This window comes from Leptodactylus fuscus, chromosome 5 (genome assembly GCF_031893055.1).
Source record: "Leptodactylus fuscus isolate aLepFus1 chromosome 5, aLepFus1.hap2, whole genome shotgun sequence".
NCBI lineage: Eukaryota > Metazoa > Chordata > Amphibia > Anura > Leptodactylidae > Leptodactylus > Leptodactylus fuscus.
In genome coordinates, this window is record NC_134269.1 from 139,978,811 (window position 1) to 140,004,439 (window position 25,629).

At 42.2% G+C, this 25,629-nt stretch overlaps 1 protein-coding gene across 3 annotated transcripts in view; it reads left to right on the plus strand.

The window, feature by feature from the left end:
* Positions 1-322: 322 nt before the first annotated feature.
* The window catches only part of PAWR (pro-apoptotic WT1 regulator), a 70,470-nt gene continuing 45,163 nt past the window's right edge, over positions 323-25,629 (plus strand). The window contains exons 1-2 of one of the 3 annotated variants that reach the window (XM_075274304.1): positions 323-446; positions 1,895-2,527. In XM_075274304.1, coding sequence (XP_075130405.1) covers positions 1,997-2,527 — 531 coding nt within the window. In that variant the 5' untranslated portion in view covers positions 323-446; positions 1,895-1,996. Of the gene's footprint in view, positions 447-590; positions 666-1,894; positions 2,528-25,629 lie in introns of those variants that run through there. The other 2 variants (XM_075274306.1, XM_075274305.1) reach the window with 2 other exon arrangements.

The window sequence follows — 25,629 nt, forward strand, 5'->3', positions numbered from 1 at the left end:
CCATGGAAAAGCTGTGTGTGAAGGTGGCTTAAGGAGTGTAGAAGCTGGGAAGGTATTCTATCCTATGTATTCTATCCTATCCATTCTATCCTATTAGAGGACACGACAATACGGACACACAGGACTCCTCTCCAGCTCTGCACCAGGACACCGCACAGGACACGCTCGTCCTCAGTGTATCCGTGTTGCACAAGTCGCAGTGTAGCGTGACAACGACTATCGGCACATTCCGGGAATACCCGATCACAATAGCCACCTCCCTCGGCGCAGCCCGAGATCGTCCAACCTCGGAAACGCTCGGGAAGTTTCGGTTTCTTCCGGGGACGCGAGTGTAGCCAGTGAGAGGTGAGTGAACGAGTACTCGCCGCACCTTGCCCTGGAGTTTGTGAGCCCGGTGACTGACAAGTGTGTGCCAGCTGTCCGCCCGCCCGCCTTCCGTGACACAGGTAATGGAGGCTGCTGAGGAGCGCGGGGCTTCACCTGAGCACTCTAGTACTGCATGAGGGGAGGGAGGGAGGGAAGAAAGTGCGAGGAGCTGAAAGTTTCCTGTTAGGATGCCGGTGCGGCCACTGGTGGCTGCATGGAGGTGAGGACACAGGCTGACTACTGCTCTCATCCTGGGTGTGCGGGGAGTCGTCGTGTCTCAGTGGAGGACACATTGTCAGGTAATGAGGAGAGGTTGTGTGTGTGAGGCCGGCTCCTGTGCCACATCTGCTGATGTCATTGTGACCAGGACATGCTATGCTGTGCCATGTTGATGCTGCCAATTTGCCTACAGTATAATAGACTTCCCTGTCTACAAGTTTCCTCCTGTGCCTACTGCTGCCCAGGGGCACAAGTAGGAAGTCAGGCTTTTATTACATATATCATATTAATACATACAGAAAACCAGAGACGTCATCTCCCCCTCTGAGACGGGAAATCCTACACCTGGAACCCCTCTGACCCCCAATACCGTCATATAGTATGTGAATGCCATATAATGCTGCACGTAGGCAGTTTTATATAAAGAACCTGCATATACTGAATGAACTGTTCAGCTCTGCTACAGCTTGTGGTGCAGTACTCCGATGACGCTGTATGATGTCATTATTAGGAATGATGGGGGGCCTCTGCCCAGAATATTGACAGCACTAAGCATGGATAGCTAGCCACTCATCATTGCTACTAAATCTAGTAAGATGGAAGCCACACAATGATCTAGAATCTCTAGTCACTGACTACATGAAGAGGGCACTGTGCATTATGGGCACACGACAAATGCCTATATTGGCAGTAAGCATAGCTTTAGGTTTAATGCCCTATCAGATTTTAACTGCTTTCTTTTTTTCCGTGTTTTTGTAGAACATGAAATCCTTCAGAAGGAAAGGGCTGATCTGACTGTTGTTTCCTCCTCGGCAGTTTGATTTATATAATCTTTGTTACTGGTCTGTGGGGCAGTGCGTGTCTCTGAGATCTAGGCAGGGTGTCTGCGAGTTTGTGTACAGACTTTTTAAGGGTCTTGTCAGCAATGTCTGCAGAAAAACTGGAGCTGCCTCTTCTTTAGGAAGCAGATTAGTACAGTCTGAAAAGCCAAATCACTATCAGACTCCCTGGCACCAAAACAGTGACGTGCTGGGTGCCCAGGTGAAGAATTTTTAGTGAAATATGGTAATTTGCTTATTCATACACTATAATAATTGAGTTGTGTTTAATAATTCTGTGTGTAAAGATGTAGTAGAGCTGTATTGGTCATTGAAACTTGCATTGTTTGCTAAAGTCTAATGTAACACCAAATATTGCTGTATAGTGAAATGTGCAGGATGATACACTCAGCTCTACTATATCATTATTTAGATGGTTGAATGTCGTGTGTCTTTGATTCTTCGGTATAAATACTTTGTGTTTCCTTTAGGTTGGCATCATCTTCTACCTTGCTGTCTTTGCTCTGTAAAGTGCCCATTTCATGTCCATCACTTCTGGAGAGCTTTGTGCTACATAGACACAGCGAGAGAACATGGCGAGCGGTGGCTATAGGTCACACACCCCATCATCTTCTAATACAACAGATTTTCTGGAGGAATGGAAAGCCAAAAGGGAGAAAATGAGGGCAAAAATGTACGCTGCTGAGACTGGGGGAACCTCTGGGGCCACGGACATAGTGAATAAACCTAGCACAGAGATGAACAATAATAATAACAGCAGCAGCAGCAGTAGCAATGCCCCTAACAGCAATATCCAAGCCACTTCTGCCTCAACTGTACTTAAGACCCCAGCTATCCGGAGGACAGAAGAGGACCTGCCCATAAGCACCTCTGTAGGACAGCAAAGGAAAGCCCCAGGTCCTGTCCAAGATGGTGTAACTGGAGGGGCAACCCAGGATGAATCACCACCACCACCTGCATGTCAGGAAAGTGCAAGTAAAACAAAAGACAAAGGAAAAAGCTCCAGTGGTCCAAGTGCCAGGAAGGGTAAAGGGCAGATTGAGAAGAGAAAACTCCGGGAGAAAAGAAGATCTACAGGGGTGGTCAATATTCCATCAACAGAAGTAAGTTATTTGAAACAATATCCATATATATTTATGTATTACTGAGAGACCTTTTTGAATGGCCTTCCCAAAACTGCATTGAAAAGAGGCCATCCCAAAAAAGTTAGCAGGTGTGCATCATATTTGGTGAAACTGAAAATTTACAGGTAATCTGTTCTGCTCTGGATTAGTTAAAGGGGTTTTCTGGGACTTATTAATTGTTGACCTGTCTGACACTTGGGCCCCGGCCGATCAGCTGTTTGAGGTGAGCGCTGCAGCCCCTTCAGTACTTGCCAAACACAGAGCTGTACATTTCTGAAGTGACTGAGGATGCTGTGTGACCAATGAACATGATGTGACGCCCTGTGAAAGGGAAACACAACACTGTCACTTCAGCCAGTTGATCTGCAGGGCTCCAGGGTGTCAGACCCCAAGAGATCTTAACTTGATGACCTATCCTAAGGGCAGGTCATCAATTAAAAACTACTGAAAATCGCCATTAAAACAATCAGGGAGATCATGGTGAATATTTTTTTTTACTTCTCGATACCTCCTCGGCATTAATATGAATATTTCCCTGAATAAGGCTGTGTTGTACTGACACTTACCGTAGTTAGAAGTACTGCTGGGCCATGGAAACAGCTGAAAGGACTACCCTACACTAGGACTAGCTCACCTTCTATTCTGATGCAGCATGCTTTTCTCCCATCTGACTTCTTGAGGATACTAAAGGTAATAGGGGATTCAGAAACTGCCTGGGGGGTCTGCTGGTAATGGCATATTGCAGTGATTTTCATTATTTACTATGATGGGAAAACTCAAGGTGGCGGTAATAAAATGTCTGTTTTATTAATGCATGCTTTCATTGTATTTGCCAAATATTATTTGTTTGTATTCTCTAAAGGCACTTTGGACAATTTGTGCTTGTTGTACAAAGTACTGGCATAGTACATAAGAGTGAGTTGCATCTTAAGTATTAAGAAGTGGTCCCTGCATCCCAGTTATGGGTTGGTGTGGATTTCAGCTGTTATTTGTGCCAAAAATGTTACATTTGTCGAACAGCGAAGCTCCATACCATTATTGCCCATTCCACAGCCACTTTTAAGAAAAGTGGCAAGCACAACATAAACAAGGGGAATGTTGCAAATTTTGGTATAGATACAGGTATGTGCCAAAAATGTTGACTTTTATGTCACATTCTGGCCTAAAATATAGAGTATGATAAGTTCTCATTGTGAAAATGAGAATACTTCCACATATGTTTTCTCTATTGGAAGCAGCGCTGTATGACGGGGGCTGCAGGTAGATACGTGTGAAGTCCATACTATTTCACTTCAGTGTATGGCAAATAGCAACTTGTCAGCAAAATGTCCCTGAACCAGTGCAAATGTGAATTTACATTAGAGAACTCTCCCCATCTAGGAGGTTCTTTACATGGAGTCAGGGTCTGCCCTGTCCCTATAATCATGTGCTTGGTTGTGCAATCTGCTTAGAATTAAGAACAGTCTGTACCCGTGGAAGAAATGCCGTCTAATTGCTGCCGCCCACTCGCCAACTTTTTTCTTTTGTTACAGTGTATAGTAGCATAACTGTCCGAACTGTGACCAGAGAGGCCTTAGCCATGTCCTTGGGGGTATTGTCTACAACTCTTCTGCCACTTTATAGCCCTAGAAGCAGTGAATTGGTTCAGTGGTACATTATAATGCATTATAGGAATCTGCACTTATTTTACATACCACTGGGTTATACTCAGAAGATGCTGAATGACATTAGAAAAAAACTCAGCTTTTTAGCAAATCAGTACCATTCTAGTACTGTAGCTCAGCCTTGTTCGCTTGAATGGAGAGAGGCTGCAGTGTTAGATGGATAAGCATGGCGCTGGTCTAGAAGTAAAATATATCTTATAATGAACTGTGGTTGTGATAACTTCCGTAGGACTTATTCATGTTTTTTATTATCTATTTTTAGAGCTCCATTAATTCCATCATGTTTTACATGAAACTATTTTAAAACTTTGTGTAGCGGCAGTAAATTTAGCTCTATTAACAGGATCAAACTCATCAAGGGCAAATATGGAGCCTTCTGACCTAAGGCCTGAGATGTGGTTTTCAGTAATGACATTATACTATGGAATTGCTGTTCACACAGCATCCTCATTGTTGTATTTAACACATGTTTATAAGATGGAGCTTTAGTTGTGTTTGCTGTAGTATTATATAGTGATCAGTTATTGCCTGGATGGTAATACAATAGTTTTGTTTTGTCACAGTCTCCTGTGGCATCTTACCTAGACAATGCTTTTTGTAGTGCTGACCCTAGCATATCTCCACCTCTGCTTTATAGGCATACAACTATTGAACAGACTACGAATGTTAGTTAGGGAGACTTTCAGGCATGTTTAGTCCAAAGCTTAAAGGGGTTGTCCAGCTTTCGCAAATATATGTTGTAGTTTGCATAATGAAAAGTTATTCAGTTTTCCAACATACTTTCTATAATTATTTGGTTTTCTAGATCTCTGCGTGCTGATATTCACTGTCTACTTGCAGTGGATAAAAATCAGTCCATAGTCATGTGATATACGGTCCCATGGTCATGTGATGGACACACAGGTGCACAGCTCATTACAACACGCAGCTCTGATTACTGTGCTGTGAGTATAACGAGCTGTGCACCTGTGTGCTCATCACATGACCATGGGACCGTATATCACATGACCATGGACTGTATATCACATGACAATGGACTGATTTGTATCCACTGGTAGTAAATAATGGCAGCAAGCAGAGATCTAGAAACTGTGAGGCATTCATACAGAAAGTATATTGGAAAGTTGTACAACGTTTTGCTATACGAACCATAACCTTTATTTGCTGAAGCTGCCTTCAAGGCCTTCTTGAAGCTTATGATTGTGTGGGACAGTCTTATGTGTCGTGGTATTCCAGAGTATGGGGGAAGCACGGGAGAAGTCTTGGAGGCAGCTGTGTGAATAAGAGCTTCGTGTCAGTTTATGTCATAAATTTTCACTGCATAGTTCTACATGTAAATTGTTGATTTCACCACAAGTTTCTCAGCAAATTCTACAACATCTTTTTTTCCATTCAGTTTCTACACATTGATCAGCTTTAGGGACTGTTCTCATCACATTTTGACCGTCAATTTCATGGAATAGTTTTTCGGATAGAAAAAAATTGATGCTAAAAATTAATAGAAACTGATGACCCTTCATCCACGTATGTTAAGTAAAAAGTGAGCAGTTTCTGTAGAATAGAAAAGTAGGACATATCGCACTTTTGTGTTCCATGAGAAAAAAAAAGTGACATGAACTGCTCCATTTTTATCTATTATTAATGCCCATTGCTCTCATCCCGCACAGGTTGTTTATTTTATTTCTTGAGTAGTACATGTGTTCATGTACTATATTATCTGGATTACTAGGGCGTCCTATTCGTCTGTGTTGTAGAGTTGCTTTTCCTAAGTTTGTGAGCACACAACACCTTTGTAGTTTCTAGTGTGACATATGTTGTGCGCTCCGGTGCCACTCCTTTGTACACATGCTATGGCTGTCGGGCTGTCCTTTCCCTCAGGGCAATCCTGTGTAGATTAAACATTTTGTCACGCTTGGACACCAAGCAAAGTGGAGAATTTAAAGATCTTTGTCAAACATTGAATACAGAAAGGCTTGGCAACATTTACATCATATAGAGAAGAATGCTAGTTCAGTGCTACTGCTTCCCGGCCGCAGCCAGCATTATTACACTATAGGTTTCTGTAAGGTTTGACGTCTGAAGAAGTTTTTTCTTTTTCTTCCATTTGTGTACTAATCAAACAGGAAGAGTTAATAAGATAAGAGCGGATGTTCCAGTGCATTCTAGCTGAATACGTGTATACTGCACTAACCTATATACCTTTGCCTGGACATCTAGTGCACCGAGCAGAACTGGGTTGAGGTTGCTTGAATATACAATCGTGCCCATCTTATTTCACTTCTTCTATAAGTATAAGAAATAATTATATACTTTTATTATTAATAATCTTTTTTGTAAAGGAAGTCTGTCAGCAGTAAAATTGTTATAAACCTAATCCCAGTACCTTCTATAGTTTCCAATTATATGCCCTGTTATTGAGCTGTGGAGACCCATTTCCATGTAAATCATATACAAATGAGAGTAGGAGTGCTTTGGGGGGTATGCCTTAGCTTGCCTAGGTTTTGGTCTCCGCTTTAGATTCCTGAGCAAAGCACTTACCGCACACCATGTCATGGCCAGGGATATGTTAGGCCGTATTCATATGAAAAGGGAAAATGTCTGTGTAATGGCTGTTTTTAACACCACGCTGGGGGAAATTTATCAAGTCCAGCACTCCAGAGTTCTGGAGAAAAAAAAGACAGGGTTTTGCCACTTTTGAGGGAAGGGGGGGGCAGAGTTTTAGTGACTTTTTGATGCTTGTACCACTCTTTCCGATTTTTCAGAACTGGGTGTGTTTAGCCTGTCTAGCTGTTTGGGCTCCAGATTTGTCAATGGCGCAATTGTTGTAAATTCACTCTAGTCAGAGAAGGTATAGAAGGCAGGATAACATTTCAGGACTTATAGAAGGGCCTAGTTTATCAAACATCGTATGACAGTTTATACATTTGGCAAAAATTGCGCTATTGAAGACTCCAGCAAAATGGAGTTTGAAAATTGTCTTTATGAAAAACTACCCCCATTGATACCAATGTGGAAGCCGTTCACATATCATTTGTTTTAGACAGTTCGTTTAACAGACCATCAAAAATGACTGCGTGTCCTGTCTCTGTCATTTTCATGGATCCCTTAATAGACTGAACCCTATGAGGGACCTCTAAAACGGTTGCCAATTGGCTGTAAAAGAACGGACCATTATGATTGTTTTTTCAAGCCTTTTTTGTTCCTCCACAGTCATGTGAATATTGCCTTGATAGCTGTGATGCCCATCTTAAGAAACCACTTTATGGTGATTTATATTGCAATACCCATAGATTTCTATTTGCAATAGCCATAGAAAAGATTTCATTCATTCTGTCAAGACTCTCTTAGAGGAATGACGTGACTTAATAAACATTACACCCTTCTAGTAATGCACACATTTAGTGACTGATAGTGTTACCAACACAAATAGTCATTACAATCTAACAATTCATTATGACTGTTATATCCCCTCATTCATTGGCAGGAAATCCAGCTTTAATAAAAGATTTTCACTTATAATATGTATGTGTATGTATGTATGTATGTTTATGTATGTGCGCGTGCATTTGTAAGGGGCGGATTATGTATGATATTTTAGGGTTGAAAGAAGTTATAGCAGCATTAGGTCTCTTTTCCGTCACATGCGGGAGATCCATTATTAGATCAGAAGAAGAAAACATTAAGTGCAAAAAAAAAAATAATTCCTACTTTCATTTCAATAGCTGAAGTATAGTGCTCGACTGTCTGGGCAGCACCACTGAAACGAATGGCAATGCACTTTCCAATCATTGCTACATTCAGAACATGGATCAAAACATCCCTAGTCTGGTGGATTGGTGACAAGCTGCTAAAATGCGACAACCCCTTAAATCTTCTCTTTTTTTTCCTTTCATCCTATTTTGTCTCATGTTTCAATAAAATTGAGAAATAAGGACATAGTAAAGATTTATCTGTTGCTCTATATTCACACCAGGGTTGCCTCTTTTGTTCTGGTCTGTTGGAGGACCAGAACAATGGAAAGGTGGACCACTAAAATAGCTGTAACACACAGTCCAACAATCCCTATTGACTATAATGGGGTCCTTCAGGTGTCCCTCCTTTTAAAAACTGAAACTGTACTTCATGCAGAACTTTTTCCATCCTTTGATTTTTAGGTGCGATGGAGTCTCCAACAGAAATTCTGGTACAGATTTGATCGGAGCCTTACAGGAGCTCATTCCCCCCCACCATATCCTGTGTCTGTCTATGTGGCTGCTGGTTGTGTAAAAACCAGCTCCCATTGACTTGAATGGGTGCCGGCATACAAGCACTCCCCATTGAAAGCAATAGGGAAAAAAGCCTCCCATTGATTTCAATGGGAAGCGCTTGTATGCCGGCACCCATTCAAGTCAATGGGAGCTAGTTTTTACGCGCTCATTCTGAACGTGTTTTAGATAGGTGAGTGATGTACATCGGATTTCTCTGGCACTCCCATTCAATAGAAAGGAGCAGTGTGCATGCTGTCCAACCACCACTCCATTCAGAAGAGGATACAAAGTTTCCCCATTCTCCTGATCAGTGGGGGTCAGAGCAGTTGGACCTCCACTGATCTACAGCTTATCCCCTATTCTGTGCTTAGGGAATAAAATGCTTTAGTGGCAAAAGCCCTTTAAAGTACAGGTACAGAGACCGAGAAGACTGTTTTGTTTTGAGTAAATGAATCTACTGAAGACAAGAACCTGCACCAGATACAGAGGTAACGGTGCCAAACAAGGAATCTAGTGAGCCACACTGGTAATGTAGCCCCCAAGTACTAGAATGGCCACAATACATAAATAACATAGATGGTTACTTTGGCACAGATACGTTGGTAGTTTGGCTTCCCTTCAGCCAGTCATTGGCACCTAATAATAGTAATACTAATGATGAGGAATGTAGTGCGGGTGAGTCCTGCCCCTTGGGGGCCACAAAGTGATGAAGCCAGTATATAAATGCCACTTATGACTCTTACACCAAAAAACACTTACCATATTGATCAATTCCAACCAAAGTATTTTCTGCACCTCCTGTTGAGTTTCTCATGGGACTACATTTACAGATCAGCAGAAATGAGATAAGGAAGGTAATGCTATTCAGGCTTTCTTCTACGAGGGCAAGGAAAGTGAGAACTTGGTATTCTCGCTCCCTTGGGATCACAGTGTACATGTATTGTCAAGGCTTTAACTAAGAGGGTAACCTTATTTGGTTCACCACGTTTATTAACTGTTTTGGACACTTTTGTGCTCCTCACTTGACAAATCTAGTTTAATGGGAAAGTCATTTAGTTTAGCTGAGAACTGGTGTTAGTCTAAATCTGATGGCCCCATGTCTAATAGTGACCAGCGAGGGGGCGCTCACTGGTTGGCTGATATTATGTGCAGCATAAAGGTGGCGTTTATAGGTAGCACATCACCCACTGTAAGCAGGGATGTGATGCCAACAATCAATGTATAATGAGAATCCACTTTGCATTGGCCGTATAATATATATGAAGCAAATGAGTGTCAATCTTACCATCTGCCAGTGTCATCCCATATTCTCTATCATCTACAGATCACCAGAAGTTGACAAATATTTTCTGCACAAATGTATTTAAAATTCCTTAGAGAATTTATCTGTGTATAACAGTGACTGGTTGGTATAGCCCACATTAGATGGAAGCTATAAAGATACCGTAACTGGAACAAGATAGGTAGGTGCATTCCAACAATTGAGAGCCATACCCACTGCTTCCAGCATTTTGTATGAGCTTATGGTTGATGTGTGTTAATACTATGCGGCTGCAAATTCCACTCATCGCAGTTCCTTTGTTTTTTGTTTTTTTTTCCCATAAAAAATGTAGCTCATATTGTAGATCAAAGACTGGTGAACTCCCATCAGTGTCAAGATACAGCCGTCTGTAGCTGCACTGACCTGGAACAAGATGAGTTTGTTTTTAGAAGTTCACTTGAAGAACTTTATTACTGAAGGTGATTCCCCTGGAGAATTAAGGGGCAGGCATTAGATGAGCATGACTGGGTAGATTTGGAAGTTTCAGCATGCAGCTACAAGACCAATGTCTTACATAGGCTGTGGCTGAAGACGTATCTGTTAGTAACTCAATATCTGGGCGCCTGTGGTAGAATAGAAAAACAAAATGTATTCCTATTCAATAGTTGGTATAACCCAGCAGATGTTTCCTTACGGATGGTATTGATCGACACAATACTCCCAGATGCTTGTTGAAACTCCTGGTGTATGTGACCCATCTGTTGGGCCAGTATTCGTCTGTCTCTATCTCCCAGTTTCGGGGGTCTGCCGATTAGGGGCACATTCCAACAATCACTGCTCATCCATTAGTGAGCTTATTGGAGGGGGTCTGACTGCTCTATCCAGAGATCATCTGATTCCATTGTTGCAGGGCTATTGCTACTAGCAGAATGGTGGGCAGGGCTGTGCAGTCGGTAGGCCTCACCACCTGCTCCATTTCTTCCATAATGTTGTTAAAAATAATCTGACCACTCAAAATTTATCCCTACTCATGGCATGAGATTAAATGGCTAGGTTATTTTTTGTGTACTCTTAGACATAAAATAAGAACATACTAAACAACCCCTTGAAACTAAAAAAATAAAAGTCTCTGTTTCCAATTAGAGTGTAAACTTCCCCTTATATTCAGAGACTTAAACCCACTATCGCCCAGTACTGCTTACAAATGAGAGCTTGTTACGTTAGGTTCACACTAGTGTTCGGGTTTACTTTCTTTAGGTCTGCTTGGTGACCCGAAAAATGGAAACCCTATCCACTTAAAAAGCAGTTTCTCACGGACCCCATGTCTGTAAAGGGGCTGCTCGGCTATCTGCCCAAAATATTTATCTGCGTATTTTTATTGGAATGTGGGCTGGAGTCCCTACACGGTCACAGAACGCTAATGTGACCGCAGCCTTACAGATAAGGTCATAGTCTCGTTTATGACTAATTGACCAATAATCCCGGGTAACTGTCGTTGTCCTAATTAATTAGGCTGAGTGCCAGGCAGTAAAGAAGTCGCACCACTCTGTATTGGTATTCGTTCTTTTCTCAACCAAAGAATGTATGCTGATGCACTTTTTATTGAGAACACGGGGTTAAATAGTAGCAGAGAAAGGAAGTGATATAACAACCATGTAAGTTTTCATAGTTGTTCTTGATTGGTATGGTACAGCTCCATCAAACAGAAAACATGTAAGCAGTTCCATATATAGCCAGCTACTCCCGGTCCTGTGGGGTAACCTTGGGGAGCTGTCTTCTGGCAGCAAGACAAACCTTTGTTTTTCTTGCACCCATCCTGGATACAGGCGCCACCTTATCATATAACATTATAGCAGTTTCAAGCATAAGCAACTATATTTAGCATTCAACTTTTAAAGGATAACAATGTTTTTTCATACATTACATAATTATAACCTTCACATTACAATATTTCCATCCAGGTAATACATATCAGTTTGAATTTCTAGAAAAAAAGGTGTTTTTAGGTTGTGTTTAGCTGACAATTGACATGTTATCAAGTTGATATGTGAAGTTTTTCCATCCATATACAAATATAAGTTATTTGTCATGCGACACACATACATGACATTGTACCCTATCTGTGTGTGTATATGGAGGACATTCACTTGTGTTTCCAGCACTGGTACTGACAAGTCTTTGATAGTTGTATGATTGTAGGTTGTTTTCTAATGGAGTATTGAATGGATTCAGTTTCAGTGGGATGATGCAGGTTTATCTCTTCTTTCTTCTAGCAGTAGTAGATTGTCATACTTCATGAATTATTTACAGACATTGTTTTTCTGATGGCCATAGATCCTTCTTTCCATGCTATCCACCCACACTCCCCTTTTTATGATGACATTGTGGTTTAGGTGCTGTACTGTATATGGTGACCTTTAGTGGAATTATAATGCCTGACATTCCTGAGCCCGCACCTGTGTTTGTCTAGTCTCTTCATAAACATTACATGTAGGTGTTTGGTTTCTCAGCATACATAGGAGCACATGCTGCCTTATTGTCAGGCTACAGTAACTCCGCACATTCCTCCGGAGCACCACTCTCACATGACCTGGACCAAATACAGCTTTTTATATACACATTTTCATTGTAGCAGCTTTCTGGCTTGTTTGTCTTGTATTGTCACATTATTTTTCTAAATTTGATTATTATTTTATACAGCAGCTATTTATCTAGTAGCAAAGGCTATGTGCAGTGGCGTGACTAGGAATGGCGGGGCCCCGATCAAAGACCTCGACCGACAGACCCCCCCCCCCCCTGTATTCCTGCACTCTCTATTATGTACCATAGTGGCCCCTACACACAGTATTATGCCCTATAGTGGCCCCTGCACATACTATTATGCCACCATAGTGGCCCCTATACACAATATTATATCCCACAGTGGCCCCTGCACTTACTATTATGCCACCATAGTGGCCCCTATACGCAATATTATATCCCGTAGTGGCCCCTGCACACAGTATTATGCCCCATAGTGGACACCTATGAACAATTATTATACTCTGGGGTCTTTTCAGACCCCAGAGTATAATAATTGGAGACCCAGGGGGGATACTAACATAAAAAACACTGTTACTTACCTATCTCCAACTCCACTGCAGTCCTTGGTGGTGTTGGCCATCTTTAATGACGTCCGATGACCTGGGATGTCACAGAAGTAGGCCCGAAGCCTGCCCGGGGAAGTAACAGTGTTTTTTATGTTCTCTTACCTCTCCCAAGCCTCCGATCATTATACTTGGGGGGGGGGGGGGGGGTCTGAAAAGACCCCAGAGTATAATAATAGTGTTTGTGGAGCTCCCGACGTCACTTACCGATCCCGGCCCCTGCCAGGATCAGTAAGTAAATAGGGCCCGTTACCATCCGGAGTAACTCCAGCCGGTAACGGCCTATTAAGAAAAAACAAAAAACGCAGCGGTAGCAGCTGTCGTCAGGCCTCTAATGTCCCAGGCCCTGTGGCAGCCGCTACCCCTGTAGTTACGCCCCTGACTATGTGGTGTCATTTTTGCTTGAATGCAATATTTGAATGTAGAAAAATCTGTTTTACCATTTTAATACTCATTAGATGGTAGATTTACTTATAATCTAGCTTGTAATGTGCCAGAAAACTGGTGCAGATGTCTTATACCACATTTATTATTTGTTTTAGACACTTTTGAACAGTGCGTAAAAGGGGACTGATTTGTAAAGTATACAAAACTGGTTGGGTGGGAGGGATGTAATCAACTAAAACAATGGTATGCAGATTTCAGGTGGTATTTATAGCTGGTTTTGAAGGGGAATCTGTCTCATAATCTGCTCCAAATTCCTCCTTGTGAGGTACAGGCGAAGATGAAGAGTAATTTGAGTCAGACATCTGTCTCTATTCCTCTTTGTTTCTTCGTCCTCTGGCTGCCTAATCCATGGGGAGCTAGTTCCTAAAAGAAGAGTAAAATGGATCCACGCTTGCACAACTCTTTTGAACAGTTTTCTTTATTAATGCCAATACACAACACAACGTGTTTTGAGGCCACAGGGCCCTTTATCAAGTGTACATTGGTTTTACACTTTTCTCTGGCATCATCCGGATGGCTCTTTGACGGTGGCGATCCAGCGGCTTCTACAAGCCTAGCCTCATGATCTTCCATTCCTGTACACTAAGGCAGACAAGAATTTTCTGCTGACTTTTGGGCAGAATCTGCCTCAAAATTGCCATCAGATTCTGCCGTGTGAAAATTCTCTTAATATTTAGATATTTAATATGGTCTGAAATTGGTTATATATTAGTGGAAATTTGGTTATACAGTGCGTTAGCTAGAAAACAAGACAACACTTGTCTAATCACTCTTTTCCCATACCACCATGGTTTAAGCTGACATTTATATCAGTGGGATCATCAGATCATCTAATATGAGTGTGTTCTCTCGCACTCCGATTCTTTATTATCAGGGAGTATTATCCAGTGCCTTCTCTCCATAGAGCACACATGCATGTGTATGTGAGAGTTGGGAAAGAGAGGGGCCGGCCAGATGCTAATGGCCAACACTACAATATTACCAAGGAGCCATACATTTACTATCTTTCTAGTCCATTATTGGCTGATGTAAAAAAGTATACAGAAAGCAAAGAAGGTCAAGTGCGCTCAATAAGCAAACCCCAAATATATAATGTTACAGACAACAAATCTTTTCAATGAGTCTCAACCTCATTTCATCGGGCAAATGTGATGTTTGTGTGCCCTATAGGTGGAGGACCCTCAAGATCAGAAAATTTTAAAGGAAGCCTGTCACCAGAAGCCAGCAAATCTGCCCAGCCCCCCAGATAGATAGGTTAGGGTCCTCCCCTTGTGAATTGGTGCCTCCATCACTATTTATGTCAATATATAAACACAGTCTTTGGAGCAAACGACTGATTTGCATACTGACAAAAACTGGAATGTCTTGGGGACAGAGGCACCAATATACAAGAGGACATCTCCGTTTGATTCAGGTGACCCTAACCTATGTCTCTGCTGGGCTGGTTTCTGGTAACAGACTTCCTGGAAGTGAACTTTATCATCCAGCAATCTTACTGTACAAATAATTACTTTTTATTCCTCTTCTGCATTTATATAAACTTGATCTATTTCCATAATGTGCCATAGAATATCATTAGTGTTTTGTTGGTGGACCCAGGGTTTTTTTTATTTTTTTTTTATTAGAACTAAGAGCCTCCATTTTTCTAATATGACACTTTTTTTTTTTTTGCTATAACAACATTAGAAAGGGCTCTAGCCTCCATATTTTTCTTATAAAGGGTGCCTTGCCTAAGTCATTTGTGTAACTGTGAATTCTCTCAGCGTGCTATCGAATGCCTTATCTCTCTATATCACTTCACAAGTCAACAAGTTTCTCCTCTGACATCAACAGTCTTAGTTGTAGTTGACATGAACAACGTGTGAATTTCTGCTTCATAAATCATAAATTTCAATAAATCACAGGATTTATATGGAATTTATCAGATTAACATTAATATAGTATTGAGGCTAGATACAAATCTCTTACTTCCAATAAAGTCAGTCACATTAATAGAATCGAAAAGCTCTGAGCTGTTCTTGCCTCTGGACATCCAGTTGTATTGTACAGCGGCCATCGTAAAATCAGACATTGCAATGTAAAGAGAATTGGGAAATCATTTGAGGGAAAAATGTACACAAGTTTTAGGCACCTCTTGTTTAAGTAGAATAGGATGAGCAAAATGTATCACTCAGTATTCCTGCTCCCTTGTATTTGGACAAAAATTGTGTGCGTTTTGGTTTTTTTTAGGTTGTATGTCATAAATTGCACTTGCATGGATACTCCATGTAGACTAAACCGCTTTTCACCAAAAAATCAAGCTGGTAACCTGGTAAACCGTGAGATAGTCATGGTGTTAAAGGGAACCTGTTCCCATCTAATCTTTAGGCATCATTTTATGAGCAGATTGATATATAGTTTTGTGGGAAACTTTCATGTAACTTGTATTTTATGACATTTTTTTCTCTTTCTATACTTTGAGTCCAGTGGGTTGACTGCTATCTCTGTATACATAAGTCATAGAGTGGAGGCTGCCACTGACTGATAGGAACACCCACTGGACTCCGTATACTCCTAAGCACGGAAAGAATTGAGAAATAAATGGATAAATAACAATTTTTACTGAATCTTTTCACACTAAACCGTTCCTCAGTCTGCTCTGCTCCGTCTCTTCTATGTATTTTCATGGTAACAAGTTCCCTTTCAGCTTTAACTCTACATATAGGTGTTGGGCATATATATACTAAACAATTTTTGTGCAGACTTGGCAAACTCCTCTAATTGAATAGTAAACCCTGGGAAATAAATACTGAGGTGTCTAGTTCTTCAGGAATCAGGGGGGTCGTCATCATGAGCCCTCAGAAAATGGAAGCAGCGTGGCGATCATGACATCCCTACCTCAGCACCCTCACAAATCGCTGATATTTCCTGAGGTAACTGCAGCTAATAGACATTTCATCTTCAGCTATTGCTGCTGCAGAATTGCATGACCTGTTCGAATGAATAGCTGGCCATGTGCTACAAAAATGGCTCAAATCTGCCAGAATGGAAGTCACTCTAATTCAGTGGCTTTCTCTTGTAGGTCATTTTCAGATATCTCAGAAATTGCACAGTGGTAGGTTAGTATCTGCAAATAAGAGCAAGGACACATGTTCAGTTTTCTTTTTTTAATGAACTTTTTGGAGCCCAAACCAAGTTTGGGTCATAAAGGGTGAGAACCAATAAAGTACTGGTGTTCCTTATCTTCTTCTTTAACTCCACACCCACCCACACCCTGAACCAGTCAGCAGTTCCTCCAGCCTCTGAATGTCTGGAGCTGCAGTCTGCATCTATTCTAGTGATAGGAGCAAATTGTTTCTGTTTCCATTCCGCTGCAGCAGCCTCTGGCCCCCTAAGGCTGAGGGTATTACTGATCTATGTGGGGCTCATGGGTTGGACCCCTACAGATCGTATACTGATGACCTATCCTGTGGGGTCAGGAAACCCCTTTAATAAATGGAGCTTATGCTGGAAAATATATATTTGAAAATACTAAAAACTGGCATCTACTAGAATTAAGGTGCTACACCGTTTTTCTAATGGAAGTAATCCTAAATGTGTTTCCATCTTCTTGACCTGGACCTATTTCTTTGGTAAGCTGAAATGAGGGGTGAAAAATTATTAATAAAGCACCATTCTTGATGCAGAAATGGTGTACACCAAAATTGTTCCTGTTTTCAAACTTCTTTTTTGAACATGTGCCATAGCATATATTTATTTTTTACTCTTTTATTATTTTTGAATTTGTTAGGTGAGGTGAGAGATTCCGTCAGTGTCAAAATGACAGCTAGAAAGTAAAACATTGTAAGCAGACATGTAGGTGGTATGTACTGTACCAACTTACAATGTAACTGTATTATGGTTAGAATTCTAGATACAGAATCTACAATCAATCTAGTTACAGTGACATGCAAAAGATCTCCCAGTTCTGTGTCTTCAGATCCCCAGTTCAGAGTCTTATGTAGGTGCTTCATGGTTCTGTTACATGTGATGCTGAGCCATAGTAATAACACCTGGATTAGTGAATTACCAGGCTGCACTGGTGCATGTTGTGCTTTCAAGGTGCAGGGCTATTGGGGCAATTAATGGTAATCTTTGTGTGGTTACTGCAGTGCCTGGTATATTCACATGTGGCAGATATATATTGCAGTTCTGAGACTTTTTGTTTGTCGCATGGTTGATATGACATATGCAGTTGCCACACTGACCCTCATACTAATCAGTAATGATTGACTTAATTTTCTCCTTATGACAGTCACATCCAAATTAGGAAAAAAAATACAGAAAATGTTTCTCTTATATTATAGATTCTGAATTTGTTTCAAATGAATATAGTTGACGCATAGCTTTGTTGTTTTAAAGGGATTCTACCACTAAACCAACATTTTTTCTAATTACTACGTCGGAATAGCCTTAAGAAAGGCTATTCGTCTCTTACCTTTAGACGTGGTCTCCGCGGCGCAGTTCCTTAGAAATACCGCCGGCCATTTTTGGGAGGCCGCTCTTGCTCTTGTAGTTCAATACAGGAGCGTACTGCGCAGGCGTCGGGGGTTGGACCGAGACAGGAGACAGAAGAGGCGGGGTTGCAGCTGACGATGGAGGCGTCGCTGGAGTGAGCTCTTGGGCAGCAGTGGGGATGCCCACATCACCGTTTGAGCGCTGGGGCCCGCCCTCATTGCTGTGGAGAACTGGTCTCCATGGTGCCGTTCCTTAGAAATACCGGTTTTAACCGGTATTTCTAAGGAATGGCACCATGGAGACTACATCTAAAGGTAAGAGACGAATAGCCTTTCTTAAGGCTATTCCGACGTGGTAATTAGAAAAAATGTTTTACTGGTAGAATCCCTTTAAGTCACTTATGCCGCGTCTAACTTGATATATACTCCTTGACAAAAACAAAAAAAAAATAATGCACCCAGATAGGCATTGTCCAGTTGACAGACTGACAGGGACATCATTGGACTAAGACTAGTAGTATCATTTGAACTGCTGAAAAGCAGGAAAAGCTCCCATAATTTCCTCACCAAACATCTAGACACAGGGACATCTTCATAAGGGCTCATTCACACGAGGCAAGAGGGGATGGATTTTGACACTGAATCCACCTCAAAATCCGCCACCTCACAATAGAGGTCTATGTAGACCTCTAACGTTCTTTTTTTCCGTGAGCGGTTTGTTCCTGCTCATGGAAAAAAGAAGCGAGCTGCCCTTTCTTCAGGCGGATTTCGCAGCTGATTCAGCCGCAGCGTCTGCCTCGCAACCGCACCCTCCGGATTAGGCCCATTCATTTGGGCCTACTCCAGAGCAGGAAGCCACAACTGTTGGAAGTCACGGCAGGCGCGTTTTGGTCTTACTCTGACACGGCTTCCCGCATCAAAATCAGGACTAAAATACATGGTCATAATTCCTGTGTGAACTAGCCCTTACACTCCCCTGTCTCTAGAGGCCTGGGCATTTTCCATGCACGGGCAAGAAGGAAACTTTGTGTCATTGTGCTCAACACGTGTTCTGACATTGACAGCCGGCCACCATTGTCATCATTTGCAGTGGTGGTGTGAATGAGAACCTGGACTGCTACAAATTGGAATCATATAGTCTTTAGTGACAAATCCAGTTTCTGTTTGGGATCCAGTGACAGCCATGTTTGAGTATAGTGGCCTTGTGGTTTCAATCCTGCCATTCTTATGGAGAATCACACTACCCCAACTGGTGGTGATGATCTGGGGAGCTCTCTCATACGACAGTAGGTCAAACCTAGTAGTGATACAAACGACATCAACAGTTCAACCTTGTGTGCAGGACATCGTGTGACCACATACATTACCTCTCATGGCAGGTATTACAACTGACATCTTCTCAGCAGGATAGTGCTCACCCACACAGAGCAAATGATATCCGGGAATATCTCTGAGAGACTACAAGAGTTCCCTGATCTTCCCAGTCACCAGATTTATTTCTAATTGAGAATTTCTGGCACCAAAATCTGTAGGCATATGTGCTGCAGGATACCATACGGAACCTCTATGTCTCCATACCCAATCATATCTCATCTTGAGATATATCTAGATGCGCCCCAACAGGGTACTAGAGCCTCCTGTCACTTGTACAGTTTCCCCCTCTTATATACATTATCAATTGTATATCATTACATTCACACACACAATTTTTTTTTTTAGCCCAAATACATATAAATTAATTTAAAAAAATATGGCCATGCAGTTGCACGTAGTCTAAGTCTCTGTTTTTATTACGTCTGGCAATTCTACTACTGTTATTTACCAAATGGTTGGCTCTGTAATGTGGATGATAACTTTAACAAAGCTATAGTAAAGCATTATTAGGTAAGGGAAAGGCGAAGGTGACTCTGAAGGCTTATATTATTCATTAGAGTAAACTGTTCATGAATAATACACTTGCCTCTGCATTCCCTCTGTGGATCTGATGTTTTACACTTACATTATGTACGTTTTACTTTTACCTGATAAAGGGAATTCTAGTTTTGGTTCTTTAAAGTTTAGCTCTTTTACTAAATTATCATTATTACTATATGGAAACGTGATTCCGTTTCACAGCTTTATCCCATACTGGATGAGAGGAAGTAGAAAACCATCAGGTGTAACACTCAAGGAATGTTTCTATTTTTAACCGCTGAGATACAGTTTGTGACACCAAGTGTCCTTTCTGTGGCCACACTGGTCCTGGTCATTCTCCAGACAAGAGGTATAATGCACTATAAGCAGTGATCCCAATCCAACACAGTACCACAAAATAGTACTTTTAAATTAAGAGTGGTTTTATTTAAAGGCAAAAAGTGTTTTGGCCTAGCCCAGGATTTGGTCCTTATGCTCTCTGCTAAAGGATTATTAGTATAGCTATTAATATCTAATTACAATATTAGCAACCTACTATATATTCATTATTCCTTTCCCCTTATATTAACACTTATTTCTGTTCTCTTTTACAATATGACAGTGCTTACATACGGCTGTAGACACACACAACCTCTTAACCCACCTTACAACTAACTATTCCGGGACATAGGTGGTGGTGGTGTGTGTGTGTGTGTGCGTGTGTGTGTGTGTGTGGGGGGGGGGGTTAGATATGAATCACTGGGGAGAAGGGGAGCAGTAATGGATGAAAATAAGGTCTTCAGGGGAAGGAGAAAGAGCATTGGGTGAACAAAGAAAGATAAACTTAACTGGGAATCAGCTCCTGTTGCTGCATGGAGATTGGAGCAGTGTGCTAAGGACAGTGAGAGACCGCAAGGTAGCTGTAATAAGGGGAAAGAGGCTTATACAAAGTCTGCTTGTACGCTGATTCCCAGTAGTCTATTGGGTTGGATGCAGAACTTCTGGTGATAAGGAGATCTGCTCTTGTGGGGTCAGTCAGCTGTTCTTTTGCCCCCTCCTCCAACTTTATGCCCCTCTTTTTATCCACATTTTAGCCATTGACTACAGTGTGAGCCTTACCTGATTGGGTGCAATGTGTTTGTGTACAATGTGTTTGTGTACAAGTCTGATATGGTTGGTTGGGATGGTGCATAAAGGCACTGGTCCTGTGTGAAGATCAGCTCGCTCTGTATACCATCCCAACTACCCACCATGTCTGGGAACACAAATGCATCCATAGCTACGTATGATATAAAATGTATTTGTATAATTTCCAACAGTTAGTTTGTTTCTGCACACAGAGTATAGTTACAGAAAAATTCTGCGTCCGTTCCCATTGACACTAATGTAAACATCATGATGAAATCTTCTGTCATATTTGTTTACTTTTCAGCAGAAGATACCATCATGTTGTTTACATTAGTGTCAATAGGAACTGACACAGAATCAGTCTGTGACCATTCTCTATGACAGATTAATGTCCGTTACTGTCATCCTATGACAGCAATGGACATTAGTAACGGTAGATACGGTACAGGTATATTGGTACCAGTTATGTATAAGTTTATTTATTTTTTAATAATAAAACATTATCTAAGGGAAAAATGTTTTTGTTTTGTTTTTGTGGGTTGCAGTCAGGTGTGGAGTCACTTAATAAGCTAAGAAAATGTGATATTTTGCTAAATGTGGTATGTGCTCATACCGCTATGTTGTATGGATATGTGCGTCAGAAAATCCCTTTACGTGTATAAAATCTTCTATTCTACCAGCTTAGTGCTGTGGCACACGGACCCTACTACATGACCTATCCCTATTAATACTATTGTCTCATCTGCTCAGGGTCACCTTGGCAAAGATTTAGTTGACGTGCAAGCTTGTACATGTATGACTGTGCTCTGATGTTTTTCTCTTTGGGTGTGTATATCATGTGAGAGAGTCTTTGGATGTTGTCAGCATTTACTTTAATATTTTATTTTCATCTTGCCACAGTGTGTCTGATCTCTCAAGCTGTTTGACTTGGCTAAAGCTGTATCAACCAGATTTTCTTTCTTGACTTTGATGTTTCTGTAATGAGTGAATCGTACCAGGAAATGCTTATCCACGAAGAAAAATATCTAGCGTAAATTAAATGGGCATAACTAAAAGTGTATGAATGAGTATATGAAAACTATACAGTACTGGGTAGAAATACAAATCTCCAGCTCTTTTCTGCATATTAAAAAATAATGTTATTAAATAGTCATTAATAGAGATGAGCGAACACTAAAATGTTCGAGGTTCGAAATTCGATTCGAACAGCCGCTCACTGTTCCGAGTGTTCGAATGGGTTTCGAACCCCATTATAGTCTATGGGGAACATAAACTCGTTAAGGGGGAAACCCAAATTCGTGTCTGGAGGGTCACCAAGTCCACTATGACACCCCAGGAAATGATACCAACACCCTGGAATGACACTGGGACAGCAGGGGAAGCATGTCTGGGGGCATAAAAGTCACTTTATTTCATGGAAATCCCTGTCAGTTTGCGATTTTCGCAAGCTAACTTTTCCCCATAGAAATGCATTGGCCAGTGCTGATTGGCCAGAGTACGGAACTCGACCAATCAGCGCTGGCTCTGCTGGAGGAGGCGGAGTCTAAGATCGCTCCACACCAGTCTCCATTCAGGTCCGACCTTAGACTCCGCCTCCTCCGGCAGAGCCAGCGCTGATTGGCCGAAGGCTGGCCAATGCATTCCTATGCGAATGCAGAGACTTAGCAGTGCTGAGTCAGTTTTGCTCAACTACACATCTGATGCACACTCGGCACTGCTACATCAGATGTGCACTAGAACCCCTGTGCAAACTCAGTTCACGCTAATAGAATGCATTGGCCAGCGCTGATTGGCCAATGCATTCTATTAGCCCGATGAAGTAGAGCTGAATGTGTGTGCTAAGCACACACATTCAGCACTGCTTCATCACGCCAATACAATGCATTAGCCAGTGCTGATTGGCCAGAGTACGGAATTCGGCCAATCAGCGCTGGCCAATGCATTCTATTAGCCCGATGAAGTAGAGCTGAATGTGTGTGCTAAGCACACACATTCAGCACTGCTTCATCACGCCAATACAATGCATTAGCCAATGCTGATTGGCCAGAGTACGGAATTCGGCCAATCAGCGCTGGCTCTGCTGGAGGAGGCGGAGTCTAAGATCGCTCCACACCAGTCTCCATTCAGGTCCGACCTTAGACTCCGCCTCCTCCAGCAGAGCCAGCGCTGATTGGCCGAATTCCGTACTCTGGCCAATCAGCACTGGCTAATGCATTGTATTGGCGTGATGAAGCAGTGCTGAATGTGTGTGCTTAGCCAGTGCTGATTGGCCAGAGTACGGAATTCGGCCAATCAGCGCTGGCTCTGCTGGAGGAGGCCCGATGAAGTAGAGCTGAATGTGTGTGCTAAGCACACACATTCAGCACTGCTTCATCACGCCAATACAATGCATTAGCCAGTGCTGATTGGCCAGAGTACGGAATTCGGCCAATCAGCGCTGGCCAATGCATTCTATTAGCCCGATGAAGTAGAGCTGAATGTGTGTGCTAAGCCAGTGGAGTCTAAGGCGGAGTCTAAGATCGCTCCACACCAGTCTCCATTCAGGTCCGACCTTAGACTCCGCCTCCTCCAGCAGAGCCAGCGCTGATTGGCCGAATTCCGTACTCTGGCCAATCAGCACTGGCTAATGCATTGTATTGGCGTGATGAAGCAGTGCTGAATGTGTGTGCTTAGCACACACATTCAGCTCTACTTCATCGGGCTAATAGAATGCATTGGCCAATCAGCGCTGGCCAATGCATTCTATTAGCGTGAACTGAGTTTGCACAGGGGTTCTAGTGCACCCTCGGCTCTGCTACATCAGATTGCTACATCTGATGTAGTAGTGCCGAGTGTGCATCAGATGTGTAGTTGAGCAAAACTGACTCAGCACTGCTAAGTCTCTGCATTCGCATAGGAATGCATTGGCCAGCCTTCGGCCAATCAGCGCTGGCTCTGCCGGAGGAGGCGGAGTCTAAGGTCGGACCTGAATGGAGACTGGTGTGGAGCGATCTTAGACTCCGCCTCCTCCAGCAGAGCCAGCGCTGATTGGTCGAGTTCCGTACTCTGGCCAATCAGCGCTGGCCAATGCATTCTATTAGCCCGATGAAGTAGAGCTGAATGTGTGTGCTTAGCACACACATTCAGCTCTACTTCATCAGGCTAATAGAATACATTGGCCAATCAGCGCTGGCCAATGCATTCTATTAGCTTGATGAAGCAGAGTGTGCACAAGGGTTCAAGCGCACCCTCGGCTCTGATGTAGCAGAGCTGAGGGTGCACAAGGGTTCAAGTGCACCCTCGGCTCTCCTACATCAGAGCCGAGGGTGCGCTTCAACCCTTGTGCAGCCTCGGCTCTGCTACATCAGAGCCGAGGGTGCGCTTGAACCCTTGTGCACACTCTGCTTCATCAAGCTAATAGAATGCATTGGCCAGCACTGATTGGCCAGAGTACGGAATTCGGCCAATCAGCGCTGGCCAATGCATCCCTATGGGAAAAAGTTTATCTCACAAAAATCACAATTACACACCCGATAGAGCCCCAAAAAGTTATTTTTAATAACATTCCCCCCTAAATAAAGGTTATCCCTAGCTATCCCTGCCTGTACAGCTATCCCTGTCTCATAGTCACAAAGTTCACATTCTCATATGACCCGGATTTGAAATCCACTATTCGTCTAAAATGGAGGTCACCTGATTTCGGCAGCCAATGACTTTTTCCAATTTTTTTCAATGCCCCCGGTGTCGTAGTTCCTGTCCCACCTCCCCTGCGCTGTTATTGGTGCAAAAAAGGCGCCAGGGAAGGTGGGAGGGGAATCGAATTTTGGCGCACTTTACCACGCGGTGTTCGATTCGATTCGAACATGGCGAACACCCTGATATCCGATCGAACATGTGTTCGATAGAACACTGTTCGCTCATCTCTAGTCATTAATATACATATGTCATGGTCTGTCAGGTGGCATATCCCCCCTTATTTCTTCTACGTTCCACACATAGACCTAGACTGTAATATATTGAAAGTATTCGGCCTTCCTTGGAGTTTGATTTAAATAAAAAATAATTAAATTAATTAAAAAATAATTTATGGCAGAATTTACAGGTAGAGACATTTTGGGCATATCTATATGACATGTTTTAAAGATTTGGATCCCACCTCTAAAACCTGCACCTGCCTCAAGACTGGGGTCAGGACTGGTGTGCACAGTTCTCACTATTTCCTTCTGTTGAAGCATTGCACTTGCCTGTTCTCAGAATGGAGATAGTTGCACATGTGTCCATCTCCCTATTCACAATAGCCATGGGATGGCATTCCTGATCGACCCCCTTCCCCCCATACTGAAGACAGGTCCCAGAGAAGGTACTTGAGTCTATAAAATGTTTATGGCTATGCTATACATGTTTGAGATAGATATACCTCTTTAAGTCAGTTTCAAGATTGATAAATGAAAGCTATCTTTTCTTTACAGTTCTCTTAAGAATAATATGGCTTCTTTCATGTAAATGAGTGTGGTTTCATTCTCGACTTGTTCCATTTTACAATGGATTGTCTGGTGACAGAATTATCTGACTGACCCTGTGCTTTTAGTGGAATGCTGGGGCTTCAGTGAAGGTTTTAGTCTTTCCTCATCCATTTCCTTGGTTTTGCATTTTCATACTGTGCACGCATGGTACAAGAGTAGAATAATAAATGCTTGGTGAATGGCAGCCTTGTCTTTGGAATTGTTATTTCATACTTGGTCTCTTCTTACTAAGGAATGGGAGCCATAGTTTCGATCCTCCAGGATTTAACCTGATTAGTTCAGCTTGTTTAACACTATAACAATGGCGGGTTACTCCGC